General features: G+C 47.1%; 1 protein-coding gene across 7 annotated transcripts in view; it reads right to left on the minus strand.

Moving 5' to 3' along the window:
* APAF1 (apoptotic peptidase activating factor 1) overlaps window positions 1–23,308 on the minus strand; it is a 515,858-nt gene that overhangs the window by 450,567 nt on the left and 41,983 nt on the right. For 6 of the 7 annotated variants that reach the window (XR_015059575.1, XM_085886644.1, XM_085886646.1 and 3 more), the window contains 10 exons: window positions 10,781–10,893; window positions 10,338–10,469; window positions 9,656–9,894; window positions 9,373–9,540; window positions 9,062–9,187; window positions 8,584–8,703; window positions 6,159–6,343; window positions 5,918–6,044; window positions 4,843–4,968; window positions 4,094–4,225 (listed from right to left, as the gene is read on the minus strand). Coding sequence is in view for 6 of the 7 variants with exons in the window: in XM_085886644.1 (XP_085742770.1) it covers window positions 4,094–4,225; window positions 4,843–4,968; window positions 5,918–6,044; window positions 6,159–6,343; window positions 8,584–8,703; window positions 9,062–9,187; window positions 9,373–9,540; window positions 9,656–9,894; window positions 10,338–10,469; window positions 10,781–10,893 (1,468 nt within the window). In the remaining variant the exon portion in view is untranslated. The remainder of the gene's footprint in view (window positions 1–4,093; window positions 4,226–4,842; window positions 4,969–5,917; window positions 6,045–6,158; window positions 6,344–8,583; window positions 8,704–9,061; window positions 9,188–9,372; window positions 9,541–9,655; window positions 9,895–10,337; window positions 10,470–10,780; window positions 10,894–23,308) is intronic. The other variant, XM_085886648.1, reaches the window with a different exon arrangement.

Genomic DNA, 23,308 nt, shown 5'->3' on the forward strand with positions numbered 1-23,308 from the left:
CAATATTACAATCATTGTATTCAAACCAACAAAAATATATGACAATGTATTCAATCCAACAACCACAGATTATAATAATTGTATTTGAACCGACAAGAGATTGCAGGATGTTGAGGTTGTGGAGAGATTCACTTACCTTGGCAGTGATATTCATGTCTCTGCTGGCTGCGAGTCAGAGGTCAATAGACGTCTGGGTCGGGCCTGGGGAGTCATGGATTTCCTGGATCATGGGGTGTGGCGCTGTCAATACCTGTGCAGGAGGACGAAAATCTGAGTCTGCAGATCCTTGGTGCTTCCAGTTTTGCTCTATGGATGTGAGACTTGGACTCTGACCAGGGATCTGAGACGGAGACAATTCCTTTGGTACCAGGTCTCGACGGAGAATCCTTGGCAATCGCTTGTCAGACTTTGTGTCCAACGAGCGGTTCCTGAGAGACTCAAATGAGATTTGGTACCTGCATAGTCCGTGAGCGTCAGCTGCGGCTGTATCGACATGTGGCTCGTTTTCTTGACACTGATCCTGCTCAGCAGATTCTCTCAGCGAGGGAGCCTCATGAGTGGAGTAGGCCAATGGGCCAACCACATGCCTCGTGGTTGCATTAGGTTGATCGGCATCTCAAGGAGATGGGGATGGGCCAGGCCTGAGGGATGTCCAAATGGAGGCCCCTGGAGTACCGGCAGAAAGTGGACATAGCTATGCGCTGCTCTGGCGCATGCTCCCATACCTAACCTGACCTGCACCGCAACTTGATCTCTCCAACATCCTTCCCAGAATCAAGTCCATACAAGCACTGAAAAGTGGGTCACACTCCAGATGAACTCCCTGACGAACTCTAGTCACAACTGAAAATAAGTTGCAGATGGAACCATGGCACCTCACAGCAATCTCAGTGCTATGAGTATCATTCAGAAATCAGATTGATCAGTTATGGTGGCACCACAAGAGGACCGAGAATCCTCCAGAGGGCATCCCAATTCACTGAATCGGACGCATTGCAGAGATCAACATTGGCTGCGAGCACTCCCTGCTGGAACTCTCATCTGCTTTCGGTGAGGACCCGAAGAGCAAGGATACGGTCAATCTATGACCTCTTTGGTGTAAAGCCTGACTGCCCTGGATGCTGGTGCTCAAGTAGAATGTGGTGAACCCTCTCAAGAATTATCCGAGCAAGGACTATGCCCGGCACCGAGAGCAGCGTCACCCCCTCGGTAGTTGTTGCAGTCTTGGCGAACACCCTTCCCTTTACAGAAAGGGACAACAAGGCTCCTCTTCCAGTCAGTTGGGATGATCCCTGTGCTCCAAACAGAGCACAGCATTTCCACTTGCCTTGAGAAGTTCAGCATGGATGCCACAGATCCCACAAGGAGCCTTAAGCCCATTTCAATCTGTTCACCGCAGCCTGTGTTTCCACAAATGAAGGTGGTTCACAGTTGATTGGAGGGTCAGCAATAGGGACAGTTACACCACTGACATCCAACTCAACAGCCAGCGAGTCATCCCGGTACAGCCGCTCAAAGTAACCGGTCCAGCAGGCATTCACTTCAGACTCCTCTGTCAAGAACTCACCACCCTCCGCTCTCACTGCAGTAGACTGTAGGATGGGCTGGAGGAACGCAATGCACAAATTCTTCTGGAAGCAGGACGAGAATCACTCGACGACAGATGATGCTCTACCCCTTTACATAGCCCTCTCACATCGGCCTCGTTATCCGCTCTCAATGCACATGCGGTTTTACGCCTCAGCTTCCTGAACAGCTCAGCTCTGCCATTAAACTTGGACTTGCGATTCTGGTCAATGGTATCCGGTGTCCTTTGGGAGACAAAGTTTTTCTTTGCCGGACGGTGGGTTCCAAGACAACCACCGTCAACATCAAGGACGGTAGTCTTGAAGGCACTCCACAACTCTTCCGGGTTCCCCGAAACACCCAAACCCCCCAAATCATCACTCCGCCTGTTCAAAAATGCCTCAACTACCCACTTATCATTGAGCTTGCCAACATCCAGCCAAAGCTGGGATGGCACCATTTTGCTTGATTTGCACTGTAACTGCAGAGTTGCTACACCAAGTCTGAGCTCAGTATTGATGAACTGAGTACTCCAGTTGACCCTGCAGTTCTGGAGCATACTTCTGCGACCATCAACGAGTACATGGTCAATCTCCTTTGCCACACCACCAGCGTTGGAATACCAAGCCCAGTGATGAAGCTGTGGGCACTAAAACCATGAACCAGCCCCCATAAGTCCATGACTTCTTGCAAAGTCAAGGAACTTGGTGCTATTCTAGTTCACAGTTCCAGACCCATGGGGACCAACACACGTCTCACAACCATCCCTATCAGTTCCAGTCGGTGCATTGAGATCCCCCAAGACTAGAAGAGAATCTCACCCGGGGCACTGATCAACCAGACTCAAACGTGGTGTAGAATGTGTCCTTCACGGGGAGATCACTCGCCTCAGTCGGAGCATAAACAGAGACCAGGAAAATGTCACCCAAGGAGTGACAAATCCTCAGCCTCATAATACGCTCGTTGACCGGTGTTACCCTCAATTATCATTGGAGTCAGCTTATTGGACACAGCTTCAGCAACTCCTTGGGCATGGTAACCATCAGAGCAGCCAGACCAATAGTCGGTGTAACCACCCGCCATGATTTTGCCACTATCCAGTCTCTGAACCTCAGAGAGTGCTGCAACACCGATGTTCAAACACTTGAGCTCAGATGATAACAGAGACAGGTGATCATCCTCTCTTAGGGATAGGACATTCCAGGCACCCACCCAAAGGGATGTGGATGACACCACAGCACCACCCTGACACACCACCGCAATCCGAACCAGGAAGGTCACTCCGTGCTTTTCCTCCTATCCTCACCCATCCTCAAAGAATGGCGTTCCCGAAGGCTTTGCTCCAATGCGGTCATCTGGTGAGCTGTCCTGCGAAGGGCAGCTGCACAGGAGGGATTCATTTTCGTGTTTTTTGTGGGTTTTCCGGTGGCCGGCGTGCAAATCCTGCCACCAACCTCCGAGGAAAAGGTAACCCAACTGCAGGAGGACATTTTATTTTTTTGTGTCACAGGTTGTGACCCCAGTGCGGTAAGCCTGGTGTTGGCTTAGTGGCTGGCTTAGGATCCTGAGGTCCTGAGTTTGAGCCTCGTTGGCTGCTGAAATAACACCAGGTGGGGTTGATTTAGCCCGTCATCCTTCCGAGGTTGGTGAAATGAGTACCAGTGTACTGGAAGAGGGCACAGCATCAGCGGCACAGCCGCGCTTCCCCAAGAAATGATAGCTACCCGGCAGCCAAGCTGCCATACGTAAGAACAGAACCACAGTGCAGTCATCCTTGTTTTGTTATGCTGCGGGCACAGTGGCCAAGAGAGAATGTCGCTTCCTTCCATGAATGCTTCAGCCGTTATTGTGCTCGGCAGGATGACATTTATCAACAATTCTGGAGATGAACAAAACGGCGATTTCGCGATCTCCCGATCTGGTACTTTAGCGGTGTACTCTGGCATATTTTTAATTCTTGGTAGTTATGAAAAAAATTTGAAAATAAAAGGTATGACTTTTAAAGGCTTATGGCTTCACCCTATAATTGGGTTTTAAGCGTATCATTTTGTACACATTTTATGGGACGGCCATGTTTTTCCTGTCCCATTCCTACGAACGGAGTACTGCCGGACTCCATGATACTGCTCTGACATCCATGATGTGTGATGAGAATCAGCGATTGCCTCAGCCGACACAATTTTACTCCTTCTAATTGGCAATTGTCTCTTAGTTATTCTCCTATTTAACATTGACATCAATGGGGACATGCGAGTGTCCCAGAACCAACATTTTCCAACCACTGTTCTACGTTTCCTTCACTACAATTGGTCGATCATCACGTACAGTACACGCTTCATCTCTTCTGTTCCTTGTCAAATTAATCAGAGAAGGAAAGATCTATAATCCCCCATTCATTTCAGACTGCTGCACCTCCATAATATCAATAACAAATTTTTTTGAAAGTACACCTTGGGAGGTTCAGCAAAGTTTAAACATGAACACAAACTGCCAGGATGGCAGGTCCCACGAGGCGGACTCGATGTACCTTTATGTCCCAGCCCTTTGAGCACGATGCGAGAATCGGCTCGTGGACATCATGAGAAAACTTGCAATGCAGCACATCTTCATCGTGACCTTCGTACTCAACAGTCAACCCTCCGTCCTCCGCATTCCACACCTGCCGTAGCAAGCAAGCATTGAGGATGTCTCCTCGAGGTGCAGACAAAGTCAGATGGAATAGTTACAAGAACACATTCATTATCGATTTATCTTCTGTTAGTTTGGAGATCATGAATTCAATGTCCTTCAGAGGGAAAAATAATAATAACATGACTCAGTCCGAGTTAGCACCCCGAGGACCCCCACAAACCCCTAGGTCCAACTGAAGTTCCACTTCCAATCATTAATACAAAGCTGTGTTTAAAACGACATGTTTTACCAGGGAAACTATTTTAACACCATGGAGCACAAACTAGTACAAGTCAAAGATTACCTTTCACACCCATTTATAAACCTTTTGTTTCAACGAGACTCCACACATGACAGCTATTACTGATATCCGCATCTCATCTCCTGCAAACATGCAGTGGTTCGACACCTTCCTTCATCAGACAATACTGTTACAAAGCATTTTCGGTACGTGCAGAATGCTTCGCACATATACGAGACGTCACTTCATACAAAAATGGCGAGATGGGACAACAAGCATCCGGCACACAAGTATAATACGATAGTCTCAAAATAAATAAATTAATGGGACAGGTGAACCTTGAACTACCTTCATACAACAATCACCTTCACGGTACCATCCGCAGAGCAAGTTGCAATTCGTTTTCCATCGGCAGAAAACGAGCACGACAGCACAAGATCGAGATGCACCTTCACGGAGAGGTGTTCCTCCCCCGTTTCAGCCTTCCACACCTGTAAAGCAATCGCGCACATTCACTCGACGGTGTGTTCCAAATACAACGGTCTGAAATGACTGCTCTGTCTACCAAGCTCTCTGCCTGTAGGGTACAAGGTTGGATCCGGATTCAGGTCCGACCTATCAGTGGGAAACCAAATGTAAACTGTTCAGCCTGGTGGAGGAATGCACTCCGCCGAGTGCCGTTCTGTTTCACCAAGTGTCACTCCATGAGTGATTTTTCAGTTGTTTATTCCTCTTTTCTCCTGTCCATGGAAGCACCTTCCTGAGGTTGTAAAATCCCACTCTTACCTCCATTACTTCAAGCAGACGCTGCTCCACCACCTCATGTCATCCTTCATCCTTCGCAGAAATATTTTCTACCCTTATGAACACGACCCAACCAAACACTCCTCCTGTGTTATTGTGCTGTCACTGTTCTTCCTCCGCTCCCCTCATCTCTTCATGTTCGTTCATTCTCTTGGTTGGTGTGTCCAACAGTTAACCGATTGTGCCACTGTCCACTTTTAGCTTATCTGGAATTTAAATTCCACCTAAGGTATTGTCATCGTGCACCGTCCATCCGTCTGTCTGTCCGCCCATCCAACTCCTATTTTGACTTCTCCAGCCAAACCGCTAGGCCAATCCAGCTGAAACTTTGCACTTGTGTTCCTCTCCTGACTGTTAACAGGAATTGCAAAGCTTGCTCCAGTCACGTGACTCAAGTCGGTCAAAATAGCCGACTTCGTCCATTTTTGGGAAAATCATGCAAATTCCTTCGAAACGTTTCTGCTCCAGACCCACCGGTCAGAATGCTACCAAATTTGGGTCATAACATTAGGCTACGGCCCAGATAAGCTACAGGTCCAGTGGTTCAAAGTACTCCCCTTAAGTGTATTTAAGACAAAACTAGCTATTTAACCAATTCCTGAGCCTTCATTTATGGTAGAAATAAGATTAAAATACCTTTAGGTAGCCATCTCCACCACAAGATGCGACGAGCTCTCCGTTGGGCGAAAAACACGCACCATACACCGGACCGGTGTGAACTCGGAATGTTTTCCAAAAGAGCTTTGGTGCTGTGGCCTTATTTCTGCAAACAAGTAACCCGGGAAAAATGAAGGCTCACAAAGCCTGACACGACTGATGTCACACAACCATTATCGAGAACCCATTGACCAGTAAATCGTTTGTGGAACATGCTTACAGCCACTCCACGAAGACGCAGTCCTTGCCTTGCTCTTGCACTTTCCGCAAACCTTGAGCATACACCTCCGAGGAGACTGGCTCACTGAGTGCCAGCTGCCAGACGTGCGGCATCTCTCGGGCCACCAACAGGTGCCCATTAGGAGATAAAAAGTCAATAAAATCCTGCCATGTGTCAGCAGCACTCTGCACAACGGAGCAAAACATAATAATAACTCAAATGGCATTTGTCGTGTGCATAGTCTCGCCTCACGTGTTCATTCTGAACCAGGCAAAAATACAAAACAAAAAACAAAAAATATATATATTCTGGGATCTGAGACAGAGACTTAATCCCTTTGGTACCACGTCTCTGGAGAATCCTTGGCTATTGCTGGTCGGACTTTGCGTCCAACGAGCGGTTGCTGAGTGAGACTCAAATGAGATTTGTTACCTGCATAGTCCATGAGCGTCAGCTACATCTGTATAGACGTGTGGATCATTTTCCTGACGCTGATCCTGCTCACCAGATTCTCTCAATGAGGGAGCCTCATGAGTGGTGGAGGCCAATGTGGACCGACCCCGTGCCTCGTGGTTTCAGCAGGTTGATCAGCATCTCAAGGAGATGGGGATGGGCCACGCATCGGCCTGGAGGATGGCCGGACAGAAGCGCCTGGAGTGGAAACCGGCGGAAAGTGGATGCAGCGACACGCTGCTCCCATACCTGACCTGACCTGATAACCTGTGGAGCACTTGCGCCGCATTTCACTCGCTATCTTTCGTGAAATACTTCTGCATGAATACTCCACTCGTGGCCCATCGGATATCAACAGAGAGTTCCACAACTCTTGCTACGTTCTCTCCATATATTTTGATGGAAAGCCATCAAACTGCTAATTAAATAATACATCCGAGCGGCTCCGACGGTCATCTCTGATGGTCAGTTTCAAGTTCAGTTTCAACAGACTAGAGGTTGATTCACTGTGACAACACAAGATTTACATACAGGATCGACAGGCAATAATTCCTTAAGGCATACAAACGAGGGCCTGTGTTGGCACAGGCTGGACATAATCAAAATCCAACTAGTCATACTCGCTCAAACACCGACCATACCACCCAGGGGCATCGAGAGTCAGCACGGGGATCCAAGGCAAACAACCTCACAAACACCCCCACCCACCCACGGCAACCATTTCTCTCTCTTTAATAATTTTAAAAAATAAATTCCTTTAATGAAGGTCCTAAACTAGAACAAGAAGCTCATAAACAAAGTAAAAGCACAGCAGCAGCCTTTTGAGCTCAAAGTACAAGAGTCAAAAAGTAAATAAATAAAGTATTAACAAATCTATTATACAAGTTGAAGTTCGTGTCTGTCCATGTGACAGTGGCTGCTTTCGGTGCTGCTTTTGCTTTTCTAGCCCGGGTTGGAATCCCGTCCCAGCTACAAACTGTCATCCCGGTGTTTTACAGACAGGGCGATTCATCAATGTGGGTGCCGTCCCTTGGATGGATGTTAAACAGAGTGTCCAATCATCAGCATTAGTTGGTGGACACGTTAGAGATCACATAGTGTAATACGCGAAGAGTCCACAAGCTATTTCCGGCACCCTAAGAAAATTACAAATTCCTGCCCGAAGCTTAGTCGAGCCCGACCTGCCGGTTTATGAAAAACCGCAGCCACACTTCTCTCGGCCAACCCCACAAGAACGTGGGACTTCAAACAAAGCATAACGTGATCTTTCATCGGCTAAGACTCTTCAATCATGTAATGTTGAGGTGAGGATGAGCCGACGAGGGGTTTCGCTGTACTGTTCAAAAAAAAATATTACGGAAGAAGCTCGGGCCTTTCAACGAAATTGGGGGGGGGCAGCGACCCCCCATTTACCACTCCCTCTAATCAGCCCCGATACCACCCACCATCACTCACAATCAATCAAATGCAATCACAGTCTCACTGGCTTCCATACAATCAGTTGTGTTGACGGTAATAGCCGCAAGACCTACCTGGTTGTAAGCCAGGCTGATTTGCCTCGCCGAGTAAATCATACAAATCAAGCTCATAACGGCTGAATACAGATCATCATAGAAATTAGGAATAATCACCACTCACTTGTGGAAGCTTCGACCACGTTGTTTTGCTCCAGTTCATTAGTTTGGGCAGTTAATAACTAAACATTCAATTCCACTGCAGCTACGCGACTTCCTTATAGGTGCCGTCATAATACACACTCCAAGATGGCCACCAGAAAAGCTGTGCTAATGACCAGCATGTCCATTCTATAACATACATATATATATATATATATATATATATATATATATATATATATATATATATATATATATATATATATATATATATATATATACACACACCATACTAATAATAAACAAATGTTGAACTTTATGACCATACAAACCTACAGTTAGCATTTGTGAGTTACCTCTCCCGACGAACACAGAACGTTCTTGAACTGCAACAGCTCTCCAACAAAATGTTGGACACCAACCGTCCTCAATTTGGAGTTGAGCCAGTCCAGAGAAAACATCAACCTTCGGAGGTTCTGAATATACAAAGACCGGCATCACCTTACCAAGGAAACCTTTTTAAATTGCTGTAAATAAAAAAAATTAAAAAAAACTAACTACAACCAAATCAATAGCGCAATCATACACGACTGCATTCCTGGTGGACCACATTCAAGGGCCTGGCACACTCCTCACAGGCCATAATCAAGGCCACGACACACGCCGCACCCCCCTCGGGCCACGATAAGCCGCACTACTCGAGGCAATTTTACTGATTTACACATATCACAGATTCAGGATTGATTTCACAGAAGAGCAAATAAACACAAAATGAAGTAATGGTGAAAAGGACAAACTCGTTGTCCCTGGTCAACTTTGATTGCTCAAACCTACCTCCAGCTGTCCTGCTTGCACCAAGTGGTAACACAGGTAGTGGTAAATATATCCATCGTTAGGCAGCTGGGTGAAATCATCTGCACACCTTTTCCTGTACTTGCATAGTAGCTCGTCATGCAGTGCCTACAGAATGGGAACACATCGACGGTATAACAAGTGATCGCCTTTGGACAATGCGGTCCAAGTCTCAAAAGTCTAAAGATAATGTGTCTCTCGGCATCTTTTGCATCAACCTAAACCTCACAGTGGAGCTCGTATATAAATTGCATGCGCCGTGCCGGAGCCTTGCCCACCCCCGTGATACCTACTGGCATTTCGTTGCTGTGAAGATCATAAAGAACAGCATGCTGCAGATCATGAAGCCGGTACACGATAAGTTTCCCAACATGAGAGCGCTGCACCATCGACTTCGTAACAAAAACATGCATTATGTCTTCCACGTCCTCAATGTCTTTGTCCCACAGCATGGACAGCACCTGCGTACCGAGAGTTCAGAAGTAATAATAATAAAAAAAAAAAATTTGAAAACTTTACGCCACCAAAGCACAATGGAAATGGGCAGACACCTACCGATTGAACAAGAATACTCACCGAACTCAAAATGTCGGTTTCTTTCTTGAAGACGGCCAGATATTTGTAGTATTTTTGATTCTCGTCTGAAAGTCTCTGGACACTTATTGCTATTGCCTCGTCCAAAGCTTCATAGCCGTACGAAGAACGCCGTTTTATCCGCTGAAACTTTCGCTGCTGTAACTGCTGCAAATAATATTGCCAGCGATTTGGGAAATCCTTCAACTGAGCACCGATTAAGGACACAGCCAGAGGAGAACCTTGAACAGACGATAACGTCAGACATTCAATAACATTCCTTAAGTTTATGTCTCATGACTGTCCATGATTTTGAAAGAATGACGGTGATGACAGAATGGGAGAGAATGAACGTCTGAACCAAGGAGTGTTTACCAACTAAAGGAGAACCTCCAAAAATTAAGAAAAAAAAACCAACAAAATCAGATGCAGCAGCGGAAGTTGTTGTGTGCAAGGTGGAAAATGTCAGGTGGAATATGAGGAAACGGGAACATTTGTGTGAAGCACTTTTTGAAAAATAGCAATCGTGCCAACGATGGTGTTCAACCACCGATGCGTCCTCGTGACGTCGCAGCGCTGTTCTCAAAGCCTCATGTGATGTACCATCAACAAAACGCTCTCACGTGTTCAGGATGGATGGAGTTTCGGTCACTGGGAGGAATTGCCAAATGTAATCACATATTACCTTTGGTTTCCTTGATGATGAGTTGTGCCTCGACTGGCAAATCGGACATGGGATGGTGAAGCCAACCAGACAGTATCTGCAGGCACTGATGTTCTTTCATCTCATTCTCAACTTCCATCTTGTAGATATTACCTTTGGAGTAAAATGCAAAATACACCATACGCCATAAAAAGCTGCGTTACATCTTTAAAACGTTACCCCATTATCAAAACAAGCAAGGTAGAGTGGCTTAGCAGTGTGTACTACAATGATATTGGGGACGTGGGGTAGGTTTAGTTTCTCAGGATTCACCAACAAAGGAATAGGAATGGGGTTGAGCAGTAGACGCACTGTGGATGGGAGGGGTGGGGCGAGGGACTAGCAGTCCTCAGATTGGTGATGGGGAAGGGAAACTTTACATGCAGAGTTTACCATTCATGAAGATAAACAGTGAAACATATTACCATGTGCATGATCAGCCACTCTACTATCACGTGTTGTCAGCATGATACGTCCTTGCACATCAAACACTTCAATCACATGGGTGCTCCAGACATCATCGAGAACCAGCAAGGACCTGAAACATGATAGTTATCTCAATGAATGGAAGAAACCTAGAAATGTACTCAAGTGCTATAGGATGGTGCAGGAGGGCACACTTACATCTGGACGTCGCGTCCGGGTTCGGCGCGTCCGGGTTCGTCGCGTCCGGGTTCGTCGCGTCCGGGTTCGTCGCGTCCGGGTTCGTCGCGTCCGGGTTCGTCGCGTCCGGGTTCGTCGCGTCCGGGTTCGTCGCGTCCGGGTTCGTCGCGTCCGGGTTCGTCGCGTCCGGGTTCGTTTAACCGTCTAGTCGTGTCTGAACCATCCGAGCTTTTGTACGATTAACAAATCCAAAGTAAGCAAGTGAATAATTTATCATATTTAACGGCTGCAATTCAGCAGGAGGGACGTGGGACCATTCTTCCACGAGAGTAAATCAACTCACACCTATTTGATGGAGGTGAAAAACACTGTGTCTGGCATCATTCCAGAAAATACCATTAATGCTCGATTTGGTTCAGATCTGGTGATTGATGTTATCCATACGTCATGGCATTCTCAGCGTCATGCTCAACAAACCATTGGGCGACCACACATGCTCTGTGGATGGGGTCATCGCCATCCGAGGAAACACCCCTCCCGGAAAGAAATGCTGCAACATGGGGTGAAGATGATCACTCGGTACCATTAAGTAGTGATTTGCATTGGCCTTGCCTTCTGAGGGAATGACTACACCCAAACCATGTCAGGGAAATGTTCCCCACAACATTACAGAACCACGAGAACTCTTCACTGTGAGAATCAAGCACTCAGGGTTGTAGAGTTATTTTGATTGGTGCCACGTGCACTCATCCGTTTGTCGAGAACATGGTGAAGGATGATTCATCTGACCACATCACATTTATCCACTGCTCGGTAGTCCATTGCCTATGCTCTTTGCACAACTGGACTTACAAACGGGCGTCGGAAGGTGTGATGAGCGGTTTGTGCACTGCATCCCGACGATGGTATCCCGCTCTGTGGAGTTCTTGGTAAACCTTTTTTGATGAAACTGGCTGCTCACGTCAGAGGTTGAAATGTACAGTCAATTGTTCCGTAGTTGCTCGTCTGCTTTATTTTGCACTTCAAATTAATGCACGGATATCACGATGCTGGAGTATGTACTTCCATCCACTGTTGCCCTCTGCTGCTGATGTCTTTCCCTCGGAGTTCAATGCCGACATCACCTGAAACACTGTTGCTCGTGAAACATCAACAAGTTGAGCTGTCGTCACTGAAGCTCTTGCCAAATGTTCCCCAACAATCACCCCTCTTTCAAAGTCACTGAGGTCTCCACTTGCAGCGATGCCAGCCATAATTATAGGCGACCAGGCCTGTGCAGCATTTTTATACATGACCCTAAGCATGCTGGGATGCTATTTGCTTAATTAACACATTGACCACACCTGTGTTGAAGCTGTTGCTTTCAATGTACTTGGTGTCCCTCATTTACCGAGGTGTTTCCTTTTTTTGTCCCTTACCTGAACGTACATATTACACAAGGTCAGGTCAGGTATGGAAGCATGCGCCAGAGCAGCGCGTCGCTGCGTCCACTTTCTGCCGGTACTTCAGGGGCATCCGTCTGGCCATCCCCCAGGTAGATGCCTGGCCCATCCCCATCTCCTTGAGATGCCGATCAACCTGCTGCAACCACGAGGCACGTGGTCGGCCCATTGGCCTCCTCCACTCACGAGACTCCCTCACTGAGAGAATCTGGTGAGCAGGATCAGCGTCAGGAAAACGAGCCACACGTCCATACAGCCGCAGCTGACGCTCACGGACTATGCAGGTGATAAATCTCATTTGAGTCTCTCTCAGCAACCACTCATTGGACACAAAGTCCGACCAGCGATAGCCAAGGATTCTCCGAAGAGACCTGGTACCAAAGGAATATGTTGTTGCGATATAGGAAAGAGCAAAACCCCAATGATGATGGTGAGGTTTATTGTGACAACATAAAAAATAATTTTAACCTTTGGAAAGTGGCTGGAATTGAGGAGTTACAAATGGATATAAAGATGGCAGCACGCCAAAAAACTGGGGTTTGAACTTGAAGTTGATGGACCATGAATGAAACGTTCTCTTTGAGGCCAAGTTTGCTCTTTCTTGGTTGTTGCAAATTGGGTTATGTTCACCTTTTTATTTGATCCTCAATGCTCCCCAACCTCCACTTCCTCCACCATGTTGGGATTGTGACTTAAAAGGAGGTCGAACACTGCACTCCCCCTCGTGGACTTTTCTACAAACTGGGTTAAAAAGCAATCCTGGACTAAAACTAGGAAATCCTCATACGCTCTTCCCTGTCCCTGTTCCTGGACCCAATCTATCCCTGGCAAGTTAAAATCCCCCATTATCAATATTCTTCCCTTACCACATGCCCATCTGATTTCTTCATGTACTCCTCCTTCCTCCTATTCCTTCACACCCGGAGCCTTACAAAAGCATCCCACCAGTATCTTATTGTTTTCACAATCACTAATCTCTACCGATACAGAATCCTTAACATTGATTCCTTCCTTAATGTCACCTCTTTCTCTTGATGCAATGCTGTCCTTTACCCAGATTACCACACCTCCTCCTATTACACCGATACACCTTGTAGCCTTCCAATCCTGTCCTCCAGTTACTCTCCTCCTTAAACCACGTCTCACTCACTGCAACCATATCGCACGCCTCGCGATCTACTTTGGCCTCAAACTCTTCCATCCTATTATTTAAACTTTTAGCATTGGTATAAAATATTGTTGTAGATCCGGAGTTCGAGTTTTAACACAAGGGGAAGCACTCAAGTTCCTCTGGAACACCCGATCCTGAGGCCACCGGGCACAAATAACTTTGTGCTCCAGAAGGTTATGAAACAACCATGAACGCCGATTGGTCAGGCCAATCCTAGCAGAGCTTCACTACTTTGCGTGGTACCTTACCGGTGGACGGATGCACCAAGGGGGGGGGGTCTCATGCCCTCGGTGAGTACTTGCGTGGAACTTATCGTCTCAGGTGCAGTCAAGCGGAGCTGCCAAGTACGCACCATCTAACGAGAGCCAATCGGTGGGGTAAAACTTCCCGGCTAGCTACGCACGGACCACGCTAGACCAATGGAGGGAAAGACAGGATGAACTGGGTACGTTCACAATGAGAGCAATTTATTTATGAAGTGAGGGCAAGGAAAGGCACGTGGAACCATGAAATGTTTGATTACACAGCAATATGTACAGCAGGGGAAAGCATGGATGGGTGTCGTTTGGCAAAATAAATGCAAGTATTTCCAAGACAGAGACACAGGGCAGGGCTATTCTGATATGACGAATTCACACAAACTTATCTTACACAAACATAACAGGCGCCAACAGAAACATACCCCGAGGAAAGTTAGAGAGCAAGACAGATGAGAAAGTATGAGGTGTTTGTGACTTCTTTTGTACCTAGCATGGCCGATGGGCCCATGCTTCCCAGTCGTTTAGAAGGGGGAGGAGGGGAGGAAAACTGAGGTGTCTACTGTGCGTGATCGAAGACAGGTGCAAAATGAGGGGTGCGGTGATTGTGGATGAGATGCAAAGAGTGTGTAAAGATGTGGGTTGGGGGTTTTGAAATAGAGGAAAGAACATGTGAGAGGATAGTCCTCATTGTGTGTAAGAAGTCTGTACATGTAATTACTAATGGGCTAAGGTGGCGCTCAGCCTGTCTCCCGCTCACAGGTGTACTCCGTTCCGTTCCACCACTCCGTGACCACAGGAACAATGAACGGCAGGCCAGATGTGAGAGAAGAGCGGGCGGGCCAGATCAGAGAGAGAACCAAAGAGCAGAGCCGGCCTTTATAATCCCCCGGCGGGGGCGGCACTTGAGAGTGGAACAGGCAGAGCAATGGGTGTTTCCCCTCACCCTCATTGGTGTAGGAACCATTGCCCCAGTGCTAGCTCCACCCAGGCGAGGATTTGGCACCGGAAAAGACTTTAATCGCTCTCAAACTGGGCACGCAACGGAGCTCCAAAAAATAACATGGCGCCGGGGTATCTGGCGGTGCTCTCCGGCCACGAATAAACGCCGGACACCCAAACCAAGGCCGTAGTTGAGCGGAACACTTGGGCTATCCCCACGATGTTGAACTATGCCGAGCGTACACTCGTGCCCTGAGCTGAATGCCAGAACGTCCAGACCAGATGTCTTTGATAGATCGGGCTGCTCACTTGCTCCCTGTTGGTCCCAAAAGACAGTGTCGGCATTGGTGCTCGAGCGATGGGAGCAGTGATGTAGCAGTGAGTGAAGTGGTGAGCTCCTGGCATGGTGATTTGTGGTGGTTGAGGTATCGTGGTTGTGGCGGTTAATGGCGATGTTAAGCGAGTGTAGGCAAGTTTCAGCTGTGGTCCGATGATGTGGGGATTTTTAGGAATGCATCGTGGTGGTTGACAAGCGTTGCAGCATTGTGGATCGAGTAAGGAGAAGGTTGAAACCAAGTGTCTCTTGAGGAATGGCACGCAGTTTGAAGGAGAAATAGCATGCCTATGCAAATGAAGGCCGCCCCTGTTGTTACGCATGCAGGCATGCGTGAAGAAAGGAGGTTTGTGTGTGCAGCATAGGAAATGAGATAAAAAGAACAAAGAATGGCAATACAAACCTACCTAAAAGCCCACACAATGCATTTTGTTCCATCACCCCACAAGACATAAGGGTAGGGCTATCTAAAAAGAATTACTAACGAAATAACTGTCTCGGGACAGCTATATGTTGTGTGCCATTGCCTAGGGAGGGAAGCGCCGGCTTCGCAGAACCGCAACAATATGTTTAACTTTTCCCTTCCTGAATTTCTTCAATTCCCACGCCAAACCTTGCTGCCCCCTTTCTATTCAACATAGGACCATCATTCCAGAAACACTCCCTTTGAAAGAATGATGTAGGGAGGAAGGTTTTACATTTAACAAGCAGTGGGAATCATTTCAGGGATAGCCATTGGTTGACGTCTATTGCTCTGCTCATAATTTCTATATAGTTTCCTAATCATGGGAGAATCCCAGAAAACATGACCTCTCAACCCTTTGCGTTCAGCCGCTTCCCCAATATCCTGTATCCAGTTTTCAAAACCTTTGAGTAAACTTTCCCAAAATCATTTGCACCTCCGTGTACCACAACCAACTTCTTCCTGCCAGAACCCGATACAATATCGTTTACCCTTCCTTCAATGTCCCGAACTCGTGCTCCTTAAAAACTGCACAGAATTCTATGTCTACGATCCTTCTCTCGTACAATTAATATTAATCAGTAAAAAGTAAAACAAGACTCAAAGTTCTTTGAGTGATCGATGTCCATCCGGTAATCGGACGTTGTCCAAACTTGGGTTTATCGAGAGGATAAACACAAAGCAACACATCGGCATGCTACAGAGCAAAGCAAATGATGACCGACTCTCCCTCTCCAAACTCCCCCTCTCTTCTCCACTCAACCATTTATACAGTTGGCTCACGATCATTCCTGAAAACCCCTCGAGAACCCACAACACTCCGCCTAACAGTCACTTGTAAGGAATTTACAACAATTGGTCAATCCAATGTAATGTCACAGAAAGGAGAAATCTCAATCAAGACGTCAGCACCATTTCCCTGGATATATCTCGGGCACTCGACACACTCGATTGTGATGCTGAAGAGTGCTAATCATCCTGCTTTTCCTGCCAAGCTCCCTGCCCGTGGATTAGAAGGCCTTCATTCCTGGACTTCTGACTTCCTCCACTCATGCGGTCAATGCGTTGCTATCGATGGAGACCCCCTCTCTCCTCCCTCAGTTGTGGCTGGAGTTCCTTACCCAATGCAGTTTTCGGCCCAGTTTTGTTCCTCATCTATGTTAATGTTCTTTCCAATGCCCTGGAAAACACTCTCTTCCTTTTTATAGATGACTCCACATCGTGTCATACAGAACTTCATCCCACTGCTGGCAGGCAGCAGCTACGTCTCTCCGTTGAGGTTTTCACCAGCCCCGTGAAGCAATGAGTTTGACCATGTGATGCACAAGCACCCCAGCCAACACGCACACAAGGCGACACCATTTTCCTCACCTGTAATGGATGTTTTTGGTTTACTTATTTAGCCTCTACCTGCAATTTAATTTCTCATTTTGCATTCCATCCCTCTGGTTGTACGATTAACAAATCCAAAGTAAGCAAGTGAATAATTTATCATATTTAACGGCTGCAATTCAGCAGGAGGGACGTGGGACCATTCTTCCACGAGAGTAAATCAACTCACACCTATTTGATGGAGGTGAAAAACACTGTGTCTGGCATCATTCCAGAAAATACCATTAATGCTCGATTTGGTTCAGATCTGGTGATTGATGTTATCCATACGTCATGGCATTCTCAGCGTCATGCTCAACAAACCATTGGGCGACCACACATGCTCTGTGGATGGGGTCATCGCCATCCGAGGAAACACCCCTCCCGGAAAGAAATGCTGCAACATGGGGTGAAGATGATCACTCGGTACCATTAAGTAGTGATTTGCATTGGCCTTGCCTTCTGAGGGAATGACTACACCCAAACCATGTCAGGGAAATGTTCCCCACAACATTACAGAACCACGAGAACTCTTCACTGTGAGAATCAAGCACTCAGGGTTGTAGAGTTATTTTGATTGGTGCCACGTGCACTCATCCGTTTGTCGAGAACATGGTGAAGGATGATTCATCTGACCACATCACATTTATCCACTGCTCGGTAGTCCATTGCCTATGCTCTTTGCACAACTGGACTTACAAACGGGCGTCGGAAGGTGTGATGAGCGGTTTGTGCACTGCATCCCGACGATGGTATCCCGCTCTGTGGAGTTCTTGGTAAACCTTTTTTGATGAAACTGGCTGCTCACGTCAGAGGTTGAAATGTACAGTCAATTGTTCCGTAGTTGCTCGTCTGCTTTATTTTGCACTTCAAATTAATGCACGGATATCACGATGCTGGAGTATGTACTTCCATCCACTGTTGCCCTCTGCTGCTGATGTCTTTCCCTCGGAGTTCAATGCCGACATCACCTGAAACACTGTTGCTCGTGAAACATCAACAAGTTGAGCTGTCGTCACTGAAGCTCTTGCCAAATGTTCCCCAACAATCACCCCTCTTTCAAAGTCACTGAGGTCTCCACTTGCAGCGATGCCAGCCATAATTATAGGCGACCAGGCCTGTGCAGCATTTTTATACATGACCCTAAGCATGCTGGGATGCTATTTGCTTAATTAACACATTGACCACACCTGTGTTGAAGCTGTTGCTTTCAATGTACTTGGTGTCCCTCATTTACCGAGGTGTTTCCTTTTTTTGTCCCTTACCTGAACGTACATATTACACAAGGTCAGGTCAGGTATGGAAGCATGCGCCAGAGCAGCGCGTCGCTGCGTCCACTTTCTGCCGGTACTTCAGGGGCATCCGTCTGGCCATCCCCCAGGTAGATGCCTGGCCCATCCCCATCTCCTTGAGATGCCGATCAACCTGCTGCAACCACGAGGCACGTGGTCGGCCCATTGGCCTCCTCCACTCACGAGACTCCCTCACTGAGAGAATCTGGTGAGCAGGATCAGCGTCAGGAAAACGAGCCACACGTCCATACAGCCGCAGCTGACGCTCACGGACTATGCAGGTGATAAATCTCATTTGAGTCTCTCTCAGCAACCACTCATTGGACACAAAGTCCGACCAGCGATAGCCAAGGATTCTCCGAAGAGACCTGGTACCAAAGGAATATGTTGTTGCGATATAGGAAAGAGCAAAACCCCAATGATGATGGTGAGGTTTATTGTGACAACATAAAAAATAATTTTAACCTTTGGAAAGTGGCTGGAATTGAGGAGTTACAAATGGATATAAAGATGGCAGCACGCCAAAAAACTGGGGTTTGAACTTGAAGTTGATGGACCATGAATGAAACGTTCTCTTTGAGGCCAAGTTTGCTCTTTCTTGGTTGTTGCAAATTGGGTTATGTTCACCTTTTTATTTGATCCTCAATGCTCCCCAACCTCCACTTCCTCCACCATGTTGGGATTGTGACTTAAAAGGAGGTCGAACACTGCACTCCCCCTCGTGGACTTTTCTACAAACTGGGTTAAAAAGCAATCCTGGACTAAAACTAGGAAATCCTCATACGCTCTTCCCTGTCCCTGTTCCTGGACCCAATCTATCCCTGGCAAGTTAAAATCCCCCATTATCAATATTCTTCCCTTACCACATGCCCATCTGATTTCTTCATGTACTCCTCCTTCCTCCTATTCCTTCACACCCGGAGCCTTACAAAAGCATCCCACCAGTATCTTATTGTTTTCACAATCACTAATCTCTACCGATACAGAATCCTTAACATTGATTCCTTCCTTAATGTCACCTCTTTCTCTTGATGCAATGCTGTCCTTTACCCAGATTACCACACCTCCTCCTATTACACCGATACACCTTGTAGCCTTCCAATCCTGTCCTCCAGTTACTCTCCTCCTTAAACCACGTCTCACTCACTGCAACCATATCGCACGCCTCGCGATCTACTTTGGCCTCAAACTCTTCCATCCTATTATTTAAACTTTTAGCATTGGTATAAAATATTGTTGTAGATCCGGAGTTCGAGTTTTAACACAAGGGGAAGCACTCAAGTTCCTCTGGAACACCCGATCCTGAGGCCACCGGGCACAAATAACTTTGTGCTCCAGAAGGTTATGAAACAACCATGAACGCCGATTGGTCAGGCCAATCCTAGCAGAGCTTCACTACTTTGCGTGGTACCTTACCGGTGGACGGATGCACCAAGGGGGGGGTCTCATGCCCTCGGTGAGTACTTGCGTGGAACTTATCGTCTCAGGTGCAGTCAAGCGGAGCTGCCAAGTACGCACCATCTAACGAGAGCCAATCGGTGGGGTAAAACTTCCCGGCTAGCTACGCACGGACCACGCTAGACCAATGGAGGGAAAGACAGGATGAACTGGGTACGTTCACAATGAGAGCAATTTATTTATGAAGTGAGGGCAAGGAAAGGCACGTGGAACCATGAAATGTTTGATTACACAGCAATATGTACAGCAGGGGAAAGCATGGATGGGTGTCGTTTGGCAAAATAAATGCAAGTATTTCCAAGACAGAGACACAGGGCAGGGCTATTCTGATATGACGAATTCACACAAACTTATCTTACACAAACATAACAGGCGCCAACAGAAACATACCCCGAGGAAAGTTAGAGAGCAAGACAGATGAGAAAGTATGAGGTGTTTGTGACTTCTTTTGTACCTAGCATGGCCGATGGGCCCATGCTTCCCAGTCGTTTAGAAGGGGGAGGAGGGAGGAAAACTGAGGTGTCTACTGTGCGTGATCGAAGACAGGTGCAAAATGAGGGGTGCGGTGATTGTGGATGAGATGCAAAGAGTGTGTAAAGATGTGGGTTGGGGGTTTTGAAATAGAGGAAAGAACATGTGAGAGGATAGTCCTCATTGTGTGTAAGAAGTCTGTACATGTAATTACTAATGGGCTAAGGTGGCGCTCAGCCTGTCTCCCGCTCACAGGTGTACTCCGTTCCGTTCCACCACTCCGTGACCACAGGAACAATGAACGGCAGGCCAGATGTGAGAGAAGAGCGGGCGGGCCAGATCAGAGAGAGAACCAAAGAGCAGAGCCGGCCTTTATAATCCCCCGGCGGGCGGCACTTGAGAGTGGAACAGGCAGAGCAATGGGTGTTTCCCCTCACCCTCATTGGTGTAGGAACCATTGCCCCAGTGCTAGCTCCACCCAGGCGAGGATTTGGCACCGGAAAAGACTTTAATCGCTCTCAAACTGGGCACGCAACGGAGCTCCAAAAAATAACATGGCGCCGGGGTATCTGGCGGTGCTCTCCGGCCACGAATAAACGCCGGACACCCAAACCAAGGCCGTAGTTGAGCGGAACACTTGGGCTATCCCCACGATGTTGAACTATGCCGAGCGTACACTCGTGCCCTGAGCTGAATGCCAGAACGTCCAGACCAGATGTCTTTGATAGATCGGGCTGCTCACTTGCTCCCTGTTGGTCCCAAAAGACAGTGTCGGCATTGGTGCTCGAGCGATGGGAGCAGTGATGTAGCAGTGAGTGAAGTGGTGAGCTCCTGGCATGGTGATTTGTGGTGGTTGAGGTATCGTGGTTGTGGCGGTTAATGGCGATGTTAAGCGAGTGTAGGCAAGTTTCAGCTGTGGTCCGATGATGTGGGGATTTTTAGGAATGCATCGTGGTGGTTGACAAGCGTTGCAGCATTGTGGATCGAGTAAGGAGAAGGTTGAAACCAAGTGTCTCTTGAGGAATGGCACGCAGTTTGAAGGAGAAATAGCATGCCTATGCAAATGAAGGCCGCCCCTGTTGTTACGCATGCAGGCATGCGTGAAGAAAGGAGGTTTGTGTGTGCAGCATAGGAAATGAGATAAAAAGAACAAAGAATGGCAATACAAACCTACCTAAAAGCCCACACAATGCATTTTGTTCCATCACCCCACAAGACATAAGGGTAGGGCTATCTAAAAAGAATTACTAACGAAATAACTGTCTCGGGACAGCTATATGTTGTGTGCCATTGCCTAGGGAGGGAAGCGCCGGCCGCAGAACCGCAACAATATGTTTAACTTTTCCCTTCCTGAATTTCTTCAATTCCCACGCCAAACCTTGCTGCCCCCTTTCTATTCAACATAGGACCATCATTCCAGAAACACTCCCTTTGAAAGAATGATGTAGGGAGGAAGGTTTTACATTTAACAAGCAGTGGGAATCATTTCAGGGATAGCCATTGGTTGACGTCTATTGCTCTGCTCATAATTTCTATATAGTTTCCTAATCATGGGAGAATCCCAGAAAACATGACCTCTCAACCCTTTGCGTTCAGCCGCTTCCCCAATATCCTGTATCCAGTTTTCAAAACCTTTGAGTAAACTTTCCCAAAATCATTTGCACCTCCGTGTACCACAACCAACTTCTTCCTGCCAGAACCCGATACAATATCGTTTACCCTTCCTTCAATGTCCCGAACTCGTGCTCCTTAAAAACTGCACAGAATTCTATGTCTACGATCCTTCTCTCGTACAATTAATATTAATCAGTAAAAAGTAAAACAAGACTCAAAGTTCTTTGAGTGATCGATGTCCATCCGGTAATCGGACGTTGTCCAAACTTGGGTTTATCGAGAGGATAAACACAAAGCAACACATCGGCATGCTACAGAGCAAAGCAAATGATGACCGACTCTCCCTCTCCAAACTCCCCCTCTCTTCTCCACTCAACCATTTATACAGTTGGCTCACGATCATTCCTGAAAACCCCTCGAGAACCCACAACACTCCGCCTAACAGTCACTTGTAAGGAATTTACAACAATTGGTCAATCCAATGTAATGTCACAGAAAGGAGAAATCTCAATCAAGACGTCAGCACCATTTCCCTGGATATATCTCGGGCACTCGACACACTCGATTGTGATGCTGAAGAGTGCTAATCATCCTGCTTTTCCTGCCAAGCTCCCTGCCCGTGGATTAGAAGGCCTTCATTCCTGGACTTCTGACTTCCTCCACTCATGCGGTCAATGCGTTGCTATCGATGGAGACCCCCTCTCTCCTCCCTCAGTTGTGGCTGGAGTTCCTTACCCAATGCAGTTTTCGGCCCAGTTTTGTTCCTCATCTATGTTAATGTTCTTTCCAATGCCCTGGAAAACACTCTCTTCCTTTTTATAGATGACTCCACATCGTGTCATACAGAACTTCATCCCACTGCTGGCAGGCAGCAGCTACGTCTCTCCGTTGAGGTTTTCACCAGCCCCGTGAAGCAATGAGTTTGACCATGTGATGCACAAGCACCCCAGCCAACACGCACACAAGGCGACACCATTTTCCTCACCTGTAATGGATGTTTTTGGTTTACTTATTTAGCCTCTACCTGCAATTTAATTTCTCATTTTGCATTCCATCCCTCTGGTTGTATTCAGATCCATAGGAATAGAGGGAGAGCTATATTATTAGGTATTCTCTGGTTTGATAAATGGAACACGACTTCAATCTTGGACAATGTCACGGTCTCACCCTATCGCTCCGGAATGATCGTCAAACAAACCCACCGATCAATTTAACTCATCAGCCACTGGATTAGGTTCAGTCTCTCAACTTCTAGGCTTCACAATAAGATACGACCTCTCTTGGACTGACTGCACAGTAAAGCTGACCTTCAATGTCAGCCACAGACTATGCAATCCATGACTTTCCTTGGAATATCAGAACTACCAAAATCTACAAGGCCTTTGTTTGTAGCTCAATGGAGTACTACTCTCCCGTACAAGTTGGCGCAACAGCATCACATCTGTCTCTCCTGGATTCTGCGGAAACTAAAGCTCTCAAAATTATTGGAATCTCCCGCAATGAGGCAGAAGCAAAAGGTCTGTTGCTCTCACATC

This window comes from Eptatretus burgeri, chromosome 6, assembly GCF_056783735.1.
Source record: "Eptatretus burgeri isolate ZD-2024b chromosome 6, Ebu_testis_v1, whole genome shotgun sequence".
Classification (NCBI taxonomy): Eukaryota; Metazoa; Chordata; class Myxini; order Myxiniformes; family Myxinidae; genus Eptatretus; species Eptatretus burgeri.